Raw genomic sequence first — 20022 nt, 5'->3', positions numbered from 1 at the left:
TACTACACAGAAGACAGAGATAATATAAAGAAGTCATGAAAGAGTACAATCGGGTTTGACGATGTAATAAAATGACTTAGAGAATGTCAGAAACAGACAAGTTTCTCGGACTCTTTTAGATCCTAGGACGTAAAACGTGCTCCCTCGGCACAGTGTATGAAGTTATACCTTAAAACAGTTTTAGAAAGCTCTGTCTACGATTCATGAAACTCGGTGAGTTTTATCCTTAATATTTACTTTAATCTGTATTGTGTTTTACACTTCTTTATTAGAATACAGACTGGCAGTTGTGAGGATATATTTCTAACTTTTCCTGTATACATAGCTTTGTAAATATATAATGTGCTAAATCTACCATTGAAACTGATCTCTTCAAGAGACCAATTGATTTAAAAATTGAGAACTATAGACCAACGAATGCTCACTAACAACGAGCAACTATATAATGCATAGCAAGCAATACAAAAGCCCAATAATAACAAATGTAAAATGATTGATACACCTAAACTAACGGCCTGACTAAGTTCAAAGTAATTAACGAAAAACAAATATCACTAACAGTTATCAAAACATACAAAGACATTTATAAGATGTTGTAAGTATACAGTTCTGATTTACTCTTGCTTTAAATGTACCAATTAATGTTCAAAAAAGATTTAAGTGATAAAGATAATAAGTAATTTTTTGATCTGCAATAAAAATCGACACTTTCGAAATTCTGCAAAGGAGAAGGTCCGACAATGACAGATTTTGAAATTTCAGGTTCATCTGACGAAAGATTTGGGACACTTTTTAAACACTTAAGTGTCTATTTCAATTCTTTCAATTAGTTAATGCGAAAGATTTTAACTGATTTATTCATTTAAAGCATTCCGAGTCAAGCTTAAGTATCAAATATTTAAAAAAAAACGTCACTTTTCAGATGTTTTTGTCGAAAATGAAAGTGGCCGCATCCGTGTTATTGAAAGCAATTGGATTTCAGTTGCCCCAGAGGATAAATATCTCGACATTTCAACCAAAAGAAATATTAAAAGAAATATCCTTTGCTGAAAAAAGCTTGTTTTTTTCTGTTAAAATGTTCACGAAGTTGTTAATCGACAGAAGTTAGTTTAGTCTGAGAAAGACCAAATTTTGAAAAAAAACAATGAAACTATAATTTGCTTTCTTTTTTAACAGTGGTGGTCGAAAGAGCTAAAATTCATTAACGGTCCCTGAATCATGCCTGGGGCCTTTACATTGCAATATTATGCATAACATTACAATTACTTTGTGATTCTTTTATTACAATTACAATTACATTTTTCTCACATTAAATGCATTACAATACAATAAATATACCTGTGTATGCATGTTTAATTCATTACATTACATTTTTTTTCTCAATTTAATTAGTTACCAGGATTATAATGCTAAATATATAAAATTTAATATACTAGTTAATTATCATGTCCATTGCACTTTATCGTCTTAGGCAAATGTTAGGGGTAACAAGCTTTTGAAAAGTAAAAAAAACAAATCTGAAATTTTGTTTCTAACATTGATCACTGTAATGCATAAGGACGTCATACAAGGATTTCAGAGGGATATAACAAACGTGTCACTAAAGGATTATCTTCTGAAATGCATAAAGGCTCTGTGAGCACAAACATAAGATGAGAAGATTTGATTGCAAAAAATCATTTTGATATAATTAAGAAGTTATAAAAATACAGTTGGTCTAGGGGATTCATTTATGGATCCTTGAAGAAAAAAATTAAGGGAAAACTAACTATAATGATTTAAATAACTGTGACAATCATTTGATTCAATACTTTATTATCCTATGCTTGATCGATATGTATGCAGTACTTAGGGTCTATTGTTATGTGGAAATCACACTGATTAAGATTGTTTGAAATGCATCGTGAAAATAAAAATATAATGGTTGAATCTACCTTTGTTTCCAATTTGCTGTTTTTCCTGTTGTAGGCTAGATTCAGCACAAGATGCCGTTTCCTTGTTGTGTGTAATTCTTGATTGGTGACTGTTTCTAGCTGATGTATCCGTCGTATCCTAAAAAATAACATCATATGTAATTTCTTAATTATGCAATGAAGATGCTTTTATCGACTTTTAACATGTTTAATTGTCACCACCAAGATTATAATTTAATATGCAAGACGCGCGTTTCGTCAACATAAGACTCATTAGTGCCGCTAATAGAAAAAAAGTTACAAGCCAAGCAAGTACAAAGATGAAGAGTATTGAAGACCCACAATTACCAAATATTGTGCCAAATACAGCTAAGGTTATCCAATAATGCGATAAGAAAATCTTTAGCTTTTCGCAAATAAACAAAGTCATGTGACACATGTGGCACAGGAAATTATAAAAAATGACCATATAATTAATATATATGTCAACACAGAAGTACTGACTACTGGGATGGTGATACTATCGGGGACAAAACGTCCACGAGCAGTGGAATCAACTCTGTGGTGTTAATATTTATCAAAGTTTTTAATACGCCATACGCGCGTGTCGTCTTCAAAAGACTCATCAGTGACGCTATATCAAAAAAGTTATAAAGCCAAACAAGTACAAAGTTGAAGACCATTGAGGACCGAAAATTACAAAATGTTTTGCCAAATACAGCCAACGTAATCTATTCCTGGGATAAGAAAAACCTAAATTTTTCAAACATTCAAAGTTTTGTAACAGGAAATTATAAAATGGCCTTATTAGTTATAATCATGTCAACACCGAGGTACTGACTACTGGGTTGGTGAAACACTCGGGGGCGAAACATTCACCAACACTGCCATCGTCCTAGATGTGTAAATAGTTATTAAAGGTACCTGGATTATCATTAAATACGCCAGACGCGCGTTTTGTCAACATAAGACTCAACAGTGACTCTCATATCAACATAGTTAAAAAGCCAAACAAGTACACAGTTGAAGAGCATTGAGGACTCAAAATTACAAAAAGTGATGCCAAATTCCGGTAATCGATTCCTGGGATAAGAAAATCCTATGTTTTTCGAAAAACTCAAAGTTTTGTAACAGGAAATAATTAAAATATGACGATATTATTGATATTCATGTCAAAACTAAAGTGCTGACTACTGGGCTGGTGATACGCTCGGGGACAAAACGTCCACCAGCAGTGGCATCGACCCAGTGGTGTAAATAGTTATCAAAGGTACCTGGATTATCATTTAATACGCCAGACGTGCTTTTAGTCAACATAAGACTCATCAGTGGCTCTAATATCAAAATAGTTATAAGACTAACAAGTACAAAGTTGAAGAGCATTGAGGACTCAAAGTTACAAAAAGTTCGAAATTAGATGGTGTCATACGACATCTTTTTACATTATAAATTGTAAATATATATTTTAGGACCTTTCATTATCTAGAATATGTTTCAAATAATATTTTAAATTTTGAAGGGTATATGCCCCTTTAAGAAAATATATATTGTTTTGTTCTAAAACAATCAAACCTAGTAAGTAAAGACACAGTAATCTCCATAACATGAGACGCGTACACGACTGCATATACGATCTATTATCTGAATTATGATAAATTTATCTAATTATTGATATAACTCATGGTATCCTGCTTATGAAGTACTTAAGAGCATTGTTTTACAAAATCTAAACAGTCGCAGGCAAACTATAAATGTATCAAACGACGAAAACTCACTTGTTTTGAAGTCAGTCTAGGCAGTTATGACTTTGTAAGTCTAACATGATTGTTTTAGTATGAAAAACAGTAACTAGTATAGTATGTAGTCACACCACTAGTTGTTTTACCTTTAAGTATTCCAGGATCCTTTGGTATCTATCTGATCTGTTCAATAATGGTTCTGTTTTCGCTACATCATATGGTGTCAATCCCTGTGAGAACAAAATGTATTGACATAAATGCACGACGCAGATTATACGTCAGTATAATATTTATTATAATGATGGTTGTATCCTTCTTTCACATTAAGTTTAATTTTCTAAAAGACTTGAAACACGTGTTAATCAAGTAAAAATAATTTCCCCTATCTCTCAAGACAAACACGTATTCGTTTTCAAGAAGGGATAGTCATTTTGTTTACCATAAGTGAAAAACAGATGACATTCCGAGGTTGAAATTGATTTTCTGTATTTTGTGAGGTGTTGATAAACCATTTTTTATATTCGTATCTATCCATCTATCTATCTATTGACGTAAAAAACCGGAGCAAACTGAATTAGTCATAATAAAAGCAATGCTTAAACTATTTGCAATAACATATTTAGATAGAGTTGGAGAAATTTCGATGATGATTTAACTATCGGTTTCTCAAGTTTGTATTTCCTGTAAAATGCTTATATTCTCATGAAATCGTTTAAGACGTCAGATAGATCATTCATATATAAGTAAATGACATAAGAGTACGATCAGAACAGCTCAGACAATATATTTATATTTTAGAACGTCAGGTTAGAATGAACGTTATACCGTTACAATTTACAAGAACACAACCGTTACAATTTACAAGAACACATAAGAATAACAGTTTCATATGTCAACAAGTTTGATATAATCCAATTACAACGTATCATAAAGATAATATATTTCCAACTTTACAATGACAGCAATGAGTTGAACTAAAAAGAAAATATGTGACTACTGTTCTTATAAATGAGATGCATGTTTAACTAAAAAGTCTAACACATTCTTCATATTTCAAAGTTTTTGACATGATTTGGTATAAAGTATGGACAACATTTTAATTTTTTTATGATGTTTTAAGTACGGAGGCGTTATATGATATATTATGACCTTCACAATTATAAGTCACGTTTTTCCTGATATGAAGGATATACATTTTTTTGTTCGGCGTCTTTAAAATTGTTATATTTTCTTTTGAAAAGAAAGAGTGACATAAAACAAAATGAAGAGAAAATCTTTATTTTCTAAATCTCGTATATCCGAGAATAAACAATTTTGTCAACTATAACCAACCTAAATAACGAAAGTAACGAATGGAAATTAATATCTCGAAAAAATTGTAACTGAAACAAAAGAATGAGGAAAGTAATGTTATCATAATAATGAAAGACCATGACATTTTAAATCCATCCATCTTCCCATTTTCATCCGGATTTATTTTAGTCTATTCTAGTTAAACCAAATTAAGCAAGAGTTGTGTCCCTGATTTGTCAAACTTCCGGTTTCGTTTGAGACGAAATATCACTCTGGTCCGACTAACTTCGAGATAACGAAAGTCGACTGTATTTTAGTGTACTAGCTGCACATTTGTTACAGAAGACAGAAAGTGCAAAAATGTGGTTTGATATAATTTAAAAAGGTTATAAAACCGGGGTAGTAAGTTGATGTAAAAAAAAAATACATTATCTAATGACGTAGAAAAAGTGAACCCATCGGGGAACCGAATACATAGGTCGGAATTTTGCTTGTATTCTTCACATTTCGTTGAAGGGTTGTCATTTCCATAAGTTGATATTGAAAAAAACACCAAAGAAATCAACTGTTATTCATGTTATTATACATTCAAAGTTTAACATTTTACATTGAACTGCATATGTCTTAAACGTAAATAAAATTTCTGGTAAATAAAAATTATAGGTCGTTGTACAACATTTCCGATTTCAAACAAGTCTTCAAAGACATGAAGTGAAGCAATTGCATTAGATTTTTTTTTCTGTTACCGTCAAATACCCACGAATAGTCGTGTTGCACTATATATCAGAATATTAATGGCAATGTTATAACATATAGTTTATAAAAGATAACGGGACGCATACGGTACTAAACATGCTAAAGAATAAACAAATAAAGTCGAAAAACAAACGATAATGTCATGGCAAAACTAATCAAAACCGAATAAATGACAAACAACAGTTTAAATAACTCAACACGGAGAACTTTAGACTAAGAGAACCGACCCCCTTCCAAACCGAAAAAAAATCGAAATAAAAAATGTGTTTAAAAAATGTATTGACTTCATTTGATAAGCAGCACCTTATGTTAATTTCAAGCTCCAAATTGTCATATCAATTAGAAGTTATGTGCAAGAAGAGAAGAAGTTTACAGTTCAGGAGCTTTCTCGGAAGACAATTTGGTATTTTTAGGATAGAAAAATTAGTAGTTAATATCTAACTTGCAAATGATCAGATTGTTACGGCCAGAATTCGCCTTTAAATTGTAGCCAACAAAAGACACAAATCAATAGTAAAAATTAACATGATTTATTATACAAAAGTTTACAAAAGGTATGACACAAATATTACTGTCGACTTAACTGTCAACATATGAGTCCAATCTTTTATCTTTATCCGTATCCGGAAATCTTTCGGAATCCAATCTGAATATTACGTTCACTTCTAAGGTCACAGTCCAGTCTGATGTTTGCAGAATAAAAGTATCAATCGTAATGCTGTGAATACTAATGTCTATCGATTTCTAAGTCTAAGTTTAATTCTGAGAGATTAACTTTAGTGTCTGTATATATATATTTGTCACGGAAATCTCTAGAACATTCTATACATGGAACGTTCTAGGGAAGTATAACGAAAGTTTCTGGGAAAATGTAGAAGTTTAAATTACGCATCTTTTATAAGGATCAATCTAGAATCGTCAAATAGAAAGTTCCAATCATGCCATAAGTATCTGTGATAGTTCCAGTGAATTCTAAACTGCACAGTTATAGGATTATTTGGTAAAATTCTATCAGGCCATACAACACAAATTAGGTCAACATAAATTAATACAATAATTGCAATATCATAACAAGATGATTTCAGTTTAAAAAAAAAAAAATTCTATCAATCATTAATTTTCAACAACTTATTAATTTGGGAAAGGTAGTATAGAACCTAAACACTTAATTCATTCTCATATATGTTCTGTTCATGTATTTAAGACACATTTTCATGCTAGGGCCAAACGTATTGGTCCATTTATACAAATTTAGGTGGAAACTGTGTCACATGTTATTAGTTTTAATTTCTTTTAAAAAGAGCTTTTCCCGAGATTCTACCTCAAAACTAATTTTAATCTAACCAAGTGTCTGTCAGGAAAAGGATTCGGTACATGTACTTAAAATCTTTCAACCTTTGTTAGGTAGATTTTATATTTTAAAATAAAATCGTATAATAAAAAAGCAAAGTGAGGATGATAAATTTGAAGATTACCTTTTTGTGCTTCTTTGTTACATTTTGATATTTTAAAAAGGTATTTAGATGTAAACACAATGTTGACTGCATTACCCCTTTTTATGATATGTTTACCTATTGTGTCTGTTTGTTTTGTTTAAACATCGTCGTCAATATAATGAAACTGGATGCAACTGTCATACAAGTGAGAAGCTAGCTATACACTCAGATTTAACCATCCTTTTCTACAGAAAAAGTGCCTGTTCTAAGTAAGGACAAAAAGTTGTTTGATGTGTTTCACCTTTGATTTTGCCATTTGATAAGGGACTTTTCTTTTTTGATTTTTTTTTCGGAATTTCGGTACTTTTGTGATATTACTTTTTTTCTGATTGTGTAAATACTTGCTCATTTTGAATGTCACCATTTTAGAATTGGAGGTGCATCACAATCTCTTTACTAAAATGCATATATGGTGAGGTTTGGTTGATGCGATGAAATAATATTATTGTACAAGTCAGTCTGAGGTATGAAAACTACTGAAATTTTGTTACGTACCAATATAATGAATATAAAGAGGACATGCTGACACCCCAAAGTTATGCGAATAAAAATAATGTAGTTATTGTGTTTCAATATTGCTGTTATCTGTTTGCAACAACACATCCTGGCATAAATATTTCAGAAATATAAATTTACATGATCAAATATGGTTAGTTTTGGTTGATGCAGTCAAATAGTTTTGTTGTAGGAGTCAGCCTAGGACATTAAAACTACTCATTTGCTTTACGTATCTGTATGTTGAAAAAAGGAGGACATGATGGCTCTCTAAATTTGTGCAGACACAATGTTGTAGTCATGTGTTCCAATATTATTTTTATATTTGAATTATAAATTCTATCCCGACATTAAAATGTTGCTGATATATACTATGTGGCTTTATAGATTCACATAATACAGTAGAAATATAGTTGAATTTGATAAGTATTGGAATTATATATCCAATGCCCGTTAGCATTTATATATATTGTAACCAAGATCGTATTTTAATTTATATAAAGACAGAGCACTGATACTCTATAACTAGCCTTCAAAGATGAACAAGGCCCATACCGCAAAGTCAGCTATAAAAGGTTCTAAAATCACATAGTTATGTTGAACAATCAAAAGAAAAATACTAACGACATTCTAAATGTACAGAAAAATAAACGAAAAACTTGTATTTAGCACATCACCAAGCTGCAACCATAACTTACAGGCTCCTAATTTGGGACATGTCCACATATACGGAAAGTGTGTGTTTTGAATAAATATGTCGTTAAAAACATATTACTCAAGCTTTAATTGACCATTCAACAATATAGACACACATTGTGACATATCAAGACATGCCAGCCACACGGAATACATAATGGACATTTAGTTATGTTAAATAGTTTTAAAAAGGTATATTTGCTATTTAAGTGTAGTGTACGTACTCAACAACGAAACAGAATGTTTTTTTACGGTCATACATGGATTATGCTTGTTAAAGTACACACGATATTCAATTCAAAAGGGTGTTATGATTTGTCTGTTTGAAATAGGAGATGAGCCCTCACTTTAAGCATAAAACGACAAAAAGACCAAGGATAAATAGGGCAAAGCTTAAAAATCGACAGATATTTGGCATGATCAAGATTTTCAATTTATTAGTCTGCATATTAAAAAAAATACAACTTAAAACTGACCGACAAACAATTGGTGCAAAATACCAAGGCTTCTGCGTGATGATATAAAGCTGACTGTCAACGACCCTTATGCATAATCAAGTTTGTTAAACATGGAATTAGTTAGTATTGCTGAACACATGATAGAGGTTATGAAAATATGATTAAACTGCTTTTTGGCTAAAAAGAAAATCAGTCTTATAACTTCTACTGTATCAAAATAGAATACTTTGTCTTAGATGCATGTTTTTTTAAATTTATTGTTATTTATTTGGAATTTTGGATCCTCAATGCTCTTCAACTTTGTATTTCTTTGGTTTTATAAATATTTTGATGTGAGCGTCACTGTTGAGTCTTGTGTAGACGAAACGCGCATGGCGTAGTAAATTGTAAGCCTGGTACCTTTGATAACTATTAGGGACTTTGAATTTGCTGTCAGTAACTGCTAGAACTCTCAGATTAGCACTTAGTGTTTTGTTGTTGTTTGGAGATACAAGTACTGGCTACGTCCACTCTGTGGAACATCATGCATGCAAGACTACGCACGTTTTTTTTTAAACAGAATAGTTAATTGTAGTATTTGAAATATACTTGATAACGCTACGATCAGAAACTAGATCGTGTACATTACAATAACTATATGATACCAACGTTCTTTATTCCTAAGAATTAATTTCTTTCAACATGGGGACTGAGATTATCATAAGAGCTCACCTTCTTGTTTCGTATATTTACATCTGCATTGGCATGTATGAGTGCTTCAACGACTTCAACATTGCCATAGTGTACTGCCAAATGTAGGGGAGTATTGTTCTGAAATATAAATTGAAGAGAAAGTTAAAATAAAACTTGTTAGATTAAAAGCCTCATTTTGTCAGAAGAACTGTAATGAAGATGTTAAACCTATTTAAATCTGATGCAGCTATTAATGACTCTAATGTTGCAGTAAAAATCCGATATCCGAAAAATACAGATTTCAAGACAAAGGTTAGAAAAGATCAGTTTCCCAGGTTTTAAACACCTCTCTCCAAAAAAGCCCGATATCATTATACATGTTAACCTGTCTATGACCAACGCTAGAGACTACATATCAATATCTAAATGGATTGCTTAGATATATACACGCTAAAGAACAATAAATGGTACCATAAATTAATTTATTGCATTTGATGGTGTTAATGTCTCACAACACAAACCCATTATTAAATAATAGTTAAACATACCTGATAATGGAACATTACCATTTTGATCTGCATTACGAAATGTAAATTGAATAGAAATACATGGAACCTAGTTTTCATATTTTAATACCTCGATAAAAAGATACAAAAATATCAATATAACTGGAATTAAAAATTATGCGAATGAAAAATTTATTATACAATCATAAAAATAAATTAAAATAAATTCGCTCGTATTATAATAACTTTAGACAAAGATGTGTATACTATATATAAATCCTTGCTTTAGTAGATTGTCCAATAATTTATAAATTATCAAATTGAATGTGACCGATTTGAAATTAATTAATCAATAATCAGTTGACATTGAAAAATTATTAAGATAAGTATTTACATTAATTATGGGTACAATAAACTCAACAATCTGACCTTAGATATATAAAGTTACTTCCTAGCAGACCGTGCATTCAAAATATTGTGAGGAGTGCTTCAGCTGGTAAAATTGATATGCCGTGTAATCGAATTAAGACATGCGCGTTTCATTGACCTGTGCATGAACTGTAGCAAGTCTTGTCTTCCTCTGATAACGTGATTTAACGGTCAAGCCCTTTAAATCGAATTAAAGTGCGAGGTTTGGCATGCCACAAAACCAGGTTCAACCCACCATTTGTTCCTTCAAAAATTTTCTGTACCAAGTCAGGAAGATGGCCATTGTTATATTATTGTTCGTTTCTGTGTGTGTTACATTTTAACGTTGCGTCGTTAGTTTTCTCTTACTTTTGAGTGTAAATTCATATTGCGATAAGACGTGTCACGAAACTTGTCTATCCCAAATTCTTGTATTTGGTTTTGATGTTATGTTTGTTATTCTCGTGGGATTTTGTCTGATGCTTGGTCCGTTCCTGTGTGTGTTACATTTCAGTGTTGTGTCGTTGTTCTCCTCTTATATTTAATGCGTTTCCCTCAGTTTTAGTTTGTTACACCGAGTTTTTTTTTTACCATGGGTCTATTAGTTTTGAACAGCGGTATACTACTGTTGCCTTTATTTATACTTTTTAAAAATAGGAAAAAAAATAATTATATTTTGAAAAACATAAAAAAATAATCATTCACGTTCAAATTTAGAAATTGCATGATCAATCAAAAGAACTTGTATCGATATGTATACGTTACTTGTATATGGACTATTTATACAAGAAAATCATTGACCAAAATAATTAATTGTACGCGCTGCCAGTACTACACGAATGATTATATTCGATAATAACAGAATTTCTTTATTTTTAGAAAAAAAGTAAAGTCCGAAAATACCGAACTCCGGCAAAACTCTCGGATAGTCCCTAAGCAAATGGCAAAATCAAATGCTCTAATACATCAAACGACTAAATAAGAACTAGTTCATTTACTTGGTAAGGGCAGTGTAAAAAAATGGTGGATTAAATAGATTTAAGAAGATGCGGGATGAGTGCCAATGAGACAATTCTCCATCCAAGTTAAAAATTAAGAAAAGTAAAGCATTACAGGTCGAATTAGGGTCTCCATCACGGAGCCTTGGCTCACACTGAACAGCAATCTATAAATGTCCTCACAACTGACTAGTGTTAAATTATTTAAACTGGAAAACCAACAGTCTTATCTATATAAAAAAAAGAGAAACGAGAAACACTTAATATGAAACACATCAACAAACGACAATAATTGAACATAAGATTCCTGACTAAGGGTAGGTGCAAACAATTTGAGCGGGTTTAAACGTTACAATCTTACTATTTGCCATGAATAATTGATAGCAAATGAAGATCTTAAAACAAGACATTACCGTTTATACAATAACATTTTTTTATGAAGAAGATACATCATGTACATTGTACCACTGAATCATAAAACCCCTTAAATCAAGAGAAACCGATTACGCCCTGGCAAAAAACTAAAGACAAAGAAAGAAACACGAGTTTACAAAGCACTTCATAGGCAACTTAAGATTAAACAACAATACCTTATTAAAACACTTTCAGTGATGTCACTTATCCTGCAGATTTAGCAGCTCCTGCTCTATAAGTTTTAGTGCTCTCTAGGTTGGTAAGACTTTCGGTTTTAATGTGGTATTACATTTTAAAAAAATACGTCCTAATTTATATTTAAACGTTTTGTCCTGAATTATCGTTTTTTTTTAATAAATTGTGCTGCTAGTTTAAGATATTGACAACTGTTAAAAATAATGATGATAAATTTGGTACATTTTTGTAATCAATTTTTGTTTCATTTCGACTTCATTTAACTCAATGGACCTTGTTCATATATTGTTATATTTAATATATTCTATAGACTTTACAACCAGAAACTAGATATGTGATATTGCATTCTACACTTGATCGCCATTGTTTATTCTTCAGAAAAGATTTCTGACAATATGGAGAGTGACGATAAGTTTAACTTACCTCAGTGTTGCATATATTGGCACCTGCATGGGCATGTTTAATGCCGTGGTAGGCTTTATACTTGTTGTTACTTGCTGCCGAATGAAGAGGGGTGCCGTTCTTAAATATAAATTCAAATTTTAGTTACTAAACATTGGATAGATTGTAATGTCCATTAGTGCAGGCGAAACTTTACAGTATAACATGACTGAGTGTTAATAACGAAGCATATTAATATAAAAAAAAGATTTATTACAACACACTAAACAATTATGCTTTTATGTTTAAATAAAACAATTACATATTGAATGTCAATAAAATACAAAAAAAATAAACTGATGCCCGTCTTGAACGAGCAATTTTATCAAATATTAACAGACTTCCTGTTCAGTAGGAATATTCCCATACTTCTGAAGTAAACGACAATCACTAACTTACATATTATAAAGGAACAACATCTTCATTTAACTCAAAGCATATATTCTTTTTTGGGTTTCTAATTTTACCATACATAATTAGGTACTTAGAGCAAAGACTAGTCGGTTCATAGTAAGAATACTAAAACCATTTATCAGTCTTTATCGAAACATGCCCCATCGCTCTGATACTATGTAAAAAAAAAAAACTAAAGTCACAAACTTTCTGTATAAAAATTGAACGAAAAGTGTTTGGATTTACCAAAATAATATGCTCATCATCTGCTTGAAATTTGATTCGTACATGACTTCCAACGACGCATACTGTTTCTGGCAAGATTGCAGATTCGTAGCAACCACACTTTACAATTGATAGAGTAGCTGTAGGCCTAAACATGTGTTGATTGCACACAGTAACAGAACACTGCGTTAAATCTCATGCATTTCAAAACACTCGATTGTTATGAACATCAGTATTTACAAAATGGAAAACACCATATGGCAAAATATTGTGCTTCAATTATCTGCAAAAACAAAAACAGACAATGTACGAGGGCTCATTGGTGGTCTGTGTAAACCATTGTCAAATCTGCTACACTACAATACGCGACAACAAGTAGCTATGTATGCTATCCAAATCATATAAGAGGTCCAAAGAGTTGTGGTGGCCACTATGCAGACTTTTCGACGAATAAGCACAAAGACTGCAGCCATATTTGATAATATTTTTTTGTCTAAGACGTGTCTTACAGTTAGGATGAAGAAAGGATGATCTTAAAACACCTTGTTCTCAAAATGCGATGTATTCTACGTTAAGTGGGGTTCGTGTTAATTATTCTTAGGTTTTCTACGTCATGTGTACTATTGTTTTTCTGTTTTTCTTTTTCATTTTTATCCAAGGCGGTGTCAGTTCATATTCAATTTATGAGTTTGATCGTCTCTCTGGTATCTTGCGTCGCTCTTTTAGATTATTAAACACTTCACACTGTTGTTCGAATTGTTACCTTTAACAAATTTCTGGAATGTATTTGATGCAGTATAGATACTCTCAAAGATATTATCAAGCAAATTTTTCTACTGAGTTTGTTTAATTTTTCCTTAACTTCAAAACATTCTTCCGCTAATCCTACATTACTTTCGTGCTTATGCAAACACTTAAAAATGAAATGACACTATCAATGTCAAACTGTTTCACTCGCATTAACAATTAAATTTCGAAAATAAATGTTTTGACAAACAACCGACAGTTCCATCATTTAGAAACAAATCATACAATTCTTCTACATTCATATGAAGAGTCATATACTAGAGTATGAAACCATTATATAATTAAACAATTAAAGTTGAGGATCTATTCTGAACATTGGACCGTCCGTACTATGCATTAATGTTTTTATATAAGTGTTTAACAACTAATATGTCAGTGTATTTAACTTATTTCGAAAATGTCATAAACTATTATAAAAAAAACTTGAAATAGTGCTATTAAATAGTTTTGAAGTGTAAACGAATGTTTGGATGTTTTTAAATGAATAATGGCTATTGCTGGTTCTTTTGATCCTTATAACCATGATAACAGTTTTGAAGTTTTAACTCTTTTTGTTACAATTCCATATAAAGTTATTAAACAATATTTCTTTAATTTAATAAAATTATCGTTTTAAAAATCGAATTGTTAAAAAATTCCTACAACTAATGTTCACCCTTTCTCGGTAATAAAGAAGGTAAATATTGTAAGGCACCAGCCCCTACTTATTCTTATATAAGAATGTTGTTGTTGAAACATGTGTTATATGAAAAGTACATGCAGTGTTTGAGTTGTATATTTTGAATTGTGCATAGATTTATGATGTTATTTATTTGAACGTTCACCATATGAAATGTGTTGTTGAGACAAGCAGCTTTAAGGATTTTTGTTTTGATCTTTTTGTATTGTTCATTTTTGAACAGAAACAGTCACGACAGTGACATACAAATTAAATAGAAATATAACATATTTTATTCAATTTTATTATTGACTAGAAATTTCATAACTGTAATATTGTCATTTTTGAATGATTATTTTATGACACATAAAGTGAACTTTATAAACAGAAATAAATTGGCCTCACATACTTCCCAATATCTGTATAATATCTGACTCTTGTTTAACATAACTTCCATGTTAATTCATTTGAAATAGTTGAAACTTTCGTCCTTCTCCATGTTGATATATAAGGCTAAAGTGTCGTCTGCTGCCAGTGCTTCGTTGCAAAATTAATTTGCATTTTTAAGCATGTGCTGATGTCAATCCACATAGTGTTACAGTTAGAAAAAAAACGCTATTTGTATGCGTGTTGTAAATAAACTGTATTTGTTGTTTGAAGAAATGTTGTTCCGGATATCAGTCCTGTTGATTGAATTGATGTTATATGAAGTTTTCCATTGTAGACTATGAAATGTAAATTACGAGCACCTGTTCTGAGTGTTTATCTTTATGAATGGATGTGTACATTCCTGCTCATGCGCAGTAGTTATAACATGTCAAGCTAATCGTTGATGATTATTAGTTCAATTTTTGCTTCGAATTCTGTAATTTTGTCAGCTGTTAACACACACATGTTTTGCTCTCACATTCAGGCCGCTACTTCCGATGACGCAGTTGTAACTTTATTTATTGTTGCCAAGGAGAATTTAAATAAATAACATACTAGAAGCTCTTATACAAAAATGAGATGAGAAATATATTTTATTTGAATTAATGAATTATTTTTATGAATAATTATTTTTCTTTAAATCTACCTTTCGCGAGAATTTCCTACGTTCCAACATCCAAATATCCAACTTTCCAACGGTGACGTAAAAAACGCTAAAAACGTTAGTCTTGCTAAAAACTTTGTCTTCTTAAGGCAGATTGTTGTTTGAAAGTTAGTTTTAGAAAAAAAATCCACTTTTACTTTAACTAAAATTATAGATATTTAAGATAGAAAGGTAAATAATGTCTTTTTAGTTTTTGAAAGTTAAACCTTATTTTAGCTGACTTTTAGGAGCCGGGCTCTTAAGATTTCAATCTTGTTTTCTGATTCAGTTATGTTTAGTCAAATTTAAAAAACTGTAGCAAATACTTTTAAACTTTTAGTTAATTTTACGGATTATGGAATTAGGGATTATGGTTTCCACAAGGTTTGGAAACCATATTAAATTCGTAAACAGTTAGAAAGGTTCTAACTGTTAACTTAAAATAAATACTGTTTGAGGAAGGACCTCGCAGTTGCATTGATTTTATAGAATGCTGTCTAAGTAAGGACCTGACAGTATTTCTTTAAAGTTATTTAAAATAGTTTGAACTGATAAGGTAACAGTTTCCTCAACTTATTTATCTAAAACAGAAAAGGTTTTTGATTAACTTCTGCACAAATTATTAAACTTTATATTTATAGAAATTGTTAGTTAAATAAGTAATTTATATAGCAAGACTCAACAATGTAAAAGTTCACATATATATATATATATATATATATAAAGATTACTATAATAAATGTATATAGATTACTAATAAATCCAACATTTCCGGTATGAATAGTTTTAATTCACTAGTACTTTCATGTTTAAATAACACTCTTCAGGTGAATATATACATGATTAACGTAACTATGTAACGCTAGGTATGTAACGTCATAGTTGTCGTTGAGTATATAAAGGGAGATAAATCGTATTACACTTAGTATAGCGTCATTATTACACAATAGAAAATGCATAGTTTGCATTCAATCGTGATTTAAATTTTAAAATAAAATGTTTTTCCTTGACTTCTCGTGTAATGTCACAACCCATATTCATTTTATAAAATGGGAATATTTAAAAAAATCCCCCTCCACATTCGTCTAAATGTTTGCTTAGGGGGATCTTTCTGTATTGTGGCTGCCGTATATGTTGTCTATGAATGCGCACTCTTTCTGTTACACTGTTCCCTGTTTGGACGATATAAATTTCCTGGCAACCATTACATTTAATGCAATAAATTAAATTCTCGGATTTACAGGTAATGTCTTCGTTGGTAAAAAGTGATAGACCATTAGGTATGTCCATTCCTTTGCCGACATGGATATACGGACATGCTCAAAAACGACTATCTCGACATTTTGACACACTGAATGTTCTTTTTTGGTCGAATCGTGCTCGGGTCAATAGTCGTTCAAGGTTTTGTGGTTGCCGTTTACTTTGTAGAAGTGTTTCTGTATTTATTAAACGGCGCATCTTTTCATCCTGACCAAGAATAGGTAAATTTGCCTTTGCAACGGGAATAATTTTAAAGTTCCGGGGATTATGTGTAATAACGAACGGTATTTTATCGTTGTTATTACTCTGCTCCTCGCAGGTGGAGCGTAGTTGGTTGGAATCTGTTTTGCCATTTGAATTCCCCTTTCTATTAAAGTCTCTGGATAGTTTTGCTTGATCAAAAATGATTGTAGTTCCTCTAGACGGTCTTCTCTCAAATGTGCATCCTCGACTACTGTACATATTTTTCTTGCTAAACAATAGCGGATATTCCTTTTGGCATGAGATGGGTGGCACGAATTAAAATCTAAATACTGATGAGTATCAGTACCTTTGTAAAAAATATCTGTTTTAATTTCAGTGCCATCTTTAATAACAAGAATGTCTAGAAACGGTAATTGGTTGAAATTTTCATCCTTCGTAAATTTTATGGAGGTATGAAGGTTATTTAGTATGTCTGAAAATAGTTGGAGTTCCTCGTCAGATTTGTTCCAGATAATGAAGCAATCATCAAGGTATCTTTTCCATGATAATTCAAATTCTCTTGCAAATTCAACTCCAAAATTATTTTCAACTTTTTGATACAGTCTTTGTTCAAGGAAGCCCATGACTAATGTTGCATAGGTTGGTGCAAATTTTGTTTCCATTGCTGTCCCCCGAAGTTGCAAATAGTTCTTGCCATTGAAATAGAAAGAATTGTTTTCAAGAATTAGTTTAGTAGAATCGAGTATAAAGTCAACAGAGAATCGATTTGGTATTGCATCTCGATGTTTTGCCACCCAATATTGTATTGCCTCTATTCCTAAATCGTGTGGAATGTTCGTATATAGGCGTGTGACATCGAAGCTTACTGAACGAGCGTGAACCGGTGCTATTTTTGGCAGGTGTTGGAGAAAATCTATATCGTCTCTTATATAGCTCGGTACATATTTACATAATGGTTTCAAAATTATGTCTAAAAAGTTGCTTAGTCTGTGAGTGGGACTTGCTGGACCTGCAATGATGGGTCTAAGTTTAAGATCCGTCGGTTTTTGCACTTTTATGTATTCGTTTTGCTGAGAATAAATAGCCGATTGGATCTCCTTTGATTTATGGATTTTTGGAAGGCCATAAAAGTTACTCGTTTTCCTTTCGAAATTTTTCAAGTAATCATACTCTTTTTCCGTAGTGGCCGTTGTGTATTTGTTCAGTACGTTATTCATTCTTCTCTTGACTAGATTATCTATATTATCAGGAATTTCTGAGTAAAATGTCGAATCATTGAGTTGTTCTTCAACTTTAATTCTATAGTAGTCTGAATCCATTATTACTATTGCCCCACCTTTATCGGCCTGCTTAATTACTATGCTTTTATCGTTTCTTAGATTTTGGAGTGCTGACTTTTCGCCCTTAGTTAAGTTGTGGTTGACTTTAATTGGTGTAAGTGGGTAGTTGGACACATTTTCGATATAGTCATCTAAACACTTGTTTCTTCTGGTATTTGGAATAAAGGTAGATTTGTTTCGTACTAACGAGTCGTCCTCCTCACTTTCTTTATCCGCGAAATATTCAGTGAGTCTCAATCTTCGACAAAATTTCAACATGTCTGCTTTAAGTTCTTCATGATCCACAGAGGGAGTTGGTGTAAATTTTAAACCCCTTTTAAGCAATTTAAGTTCATTGTCATTAAATACTCTGTTGGACAAATTTATAATTTTTGGATCGACTTTTAGGCATGTTTTAGACTGGTTTCTTCTGTATTTTTCTCCCTCTCGGGAGTTATTTGGCCCGACACTAAAAAATGAATACGTTTTTCTTGATTCTGGCGCTGATTAGTTTTTACATAATTTACATAATTTTGCCGGTTGTTTTGAACGTTAATCTTATTGATACGGGATCGGTTCAATGATTTATTTCTTGTACGGCAATTTTGTTGGTAGTTTCATCTACCAGCTGACTGCGGATTCGCTGTTCGACGTTTTTGAGACGGAGCATTGCGAACTACTTCCGCATATGATTTTCGTTCTCCTTTTGTCGACACTGACCGACTTTGCTTTCTTGAAATGTTTGTCGAAGTATTTTTTCTGGCTGTCGAATTTGAGCGTCTGCGATTGGTTATCTTCTTTTGTCCACTTGGTTGTCTTCTGGTATTTTGACCAGTTTGAAGTTTTGATCGTTGTTGCCGTTTCTTGTATTTCTTCGGTTTACGATTATCTTCAAAAGACTGCTCTTTACCGTAATTTTTTTATGTAATTCTTGCTTCTTATGCCATAAATTACGGGATTTTTCCTCTTCTTTGGAAATATCACGTGTCCAAATTTCCTCAAGTTTTTCAGCGATTCTTTCCGTTGATATCTTTTGTATTCCTGCCACCATTTCAGCATCAATTGCGTTGTATTTCTCTGTGTAGCGAGTTTGTTTATTTAAGATGATTGACATTTCTGTTTGAAATTGTTGAATTGCCAAATCCCAACGAAGTTTCGTGTCTTCGATTGGTTTGGCTTCAATTTCTTTAATCAGAAATTTTCTTGGAAAAATGGGTGAATCCATGGTTATCCAACGTGAATAAACCTCTGCGTATTTTTCGCATTTGTAAGCATTCCAGAAATTTTGTTTTCGGTCGTTTAAATTTCTTCTCCATAATTTTGAGATTTCCTTTCTTTTAAGGAATGCTTCTTTTTCTAAATTAGCATCATTTAGATTACTTATCCATTCTGGGGTAGAAAGTAGTTCATCTACGGGAATTTGCCTAGTTGTTTGAGGTAAAACGGCAATTGTATCGGACAAGTTTCTTATTTCTGAATTTAACGCCTCTTGTATTGGTCGTAAATCAGATGCGGAAGTAGTTCCTCAACAGGATATAGCATTATAATCTGATTGGCCGGATTCTTATCAAAACAGGGGAACCTTTAGTCATAGAATATTCAGT

At 31.8% G+C, this 20022-nt stretch overlaps 1 protein-coding gene and 1 long non-coding RNA gene across 2 annotated transcripts; both read right to left on the bottom strand.

Moving 5' to 3' along the window:
* Window positions 1-1987: 1987 nt before the first annotated feature.
* Window positions 1988-12532, bottom strand: LOC134694943 (uncharacterized). Its single transcript, XR_010102657.1, has 4 exons — window positions 12463-12532; window positions 9558-9656; window positions 3799-3882; window positions 1988-2052 (listed from the first exon to the last, which is right to left on the bottom strand). It is a non-coding gene; the product is annotated as an uncharacterized LOC134694943 (long non-coding RNA).
* A 3636-nt stretch (window positions 12533-16168) lies between these two features.
* Window positions 16169-18697, bottom strand: LOC134694217 (uncharacterized). The gene is made up of 2 exons (XM_063555214.1): window positions 17201-18697; window positions 16169-16216 (listed from the first exon to the last, which is right to left on the bottom strand). Exons 1-2 carry the CDS (start codon window positions 18695-18697, stop codon window positions 16169-16171), a joined length of 1545 nt encoding a protein of 514 aa, XP_063411284.1.
* Between the last annotated feature and the right edge of the window lie 1325 nt (window positions 18698-20022).

Source organism: Mytilus trossulus, chromosome 13 (assembly GCF_036588685.1).
Source record: "Mytilus trossulus isolate FHL-02 chromosome 13, PNRI_Mtr1.1.1.hap1, whole genome shotgun sequence".
NCBI lineage: Eukaryota > Metazoa > Mollusca > Bivalvia > Mytilida > Mytilidae > Mytilus > Mytilus trossulus.
The sequence above is the reverse complement of the archived record's forward strand: the minus strand, read 5'-3'. Positions and strand labels throughout refer to the sequence as shown.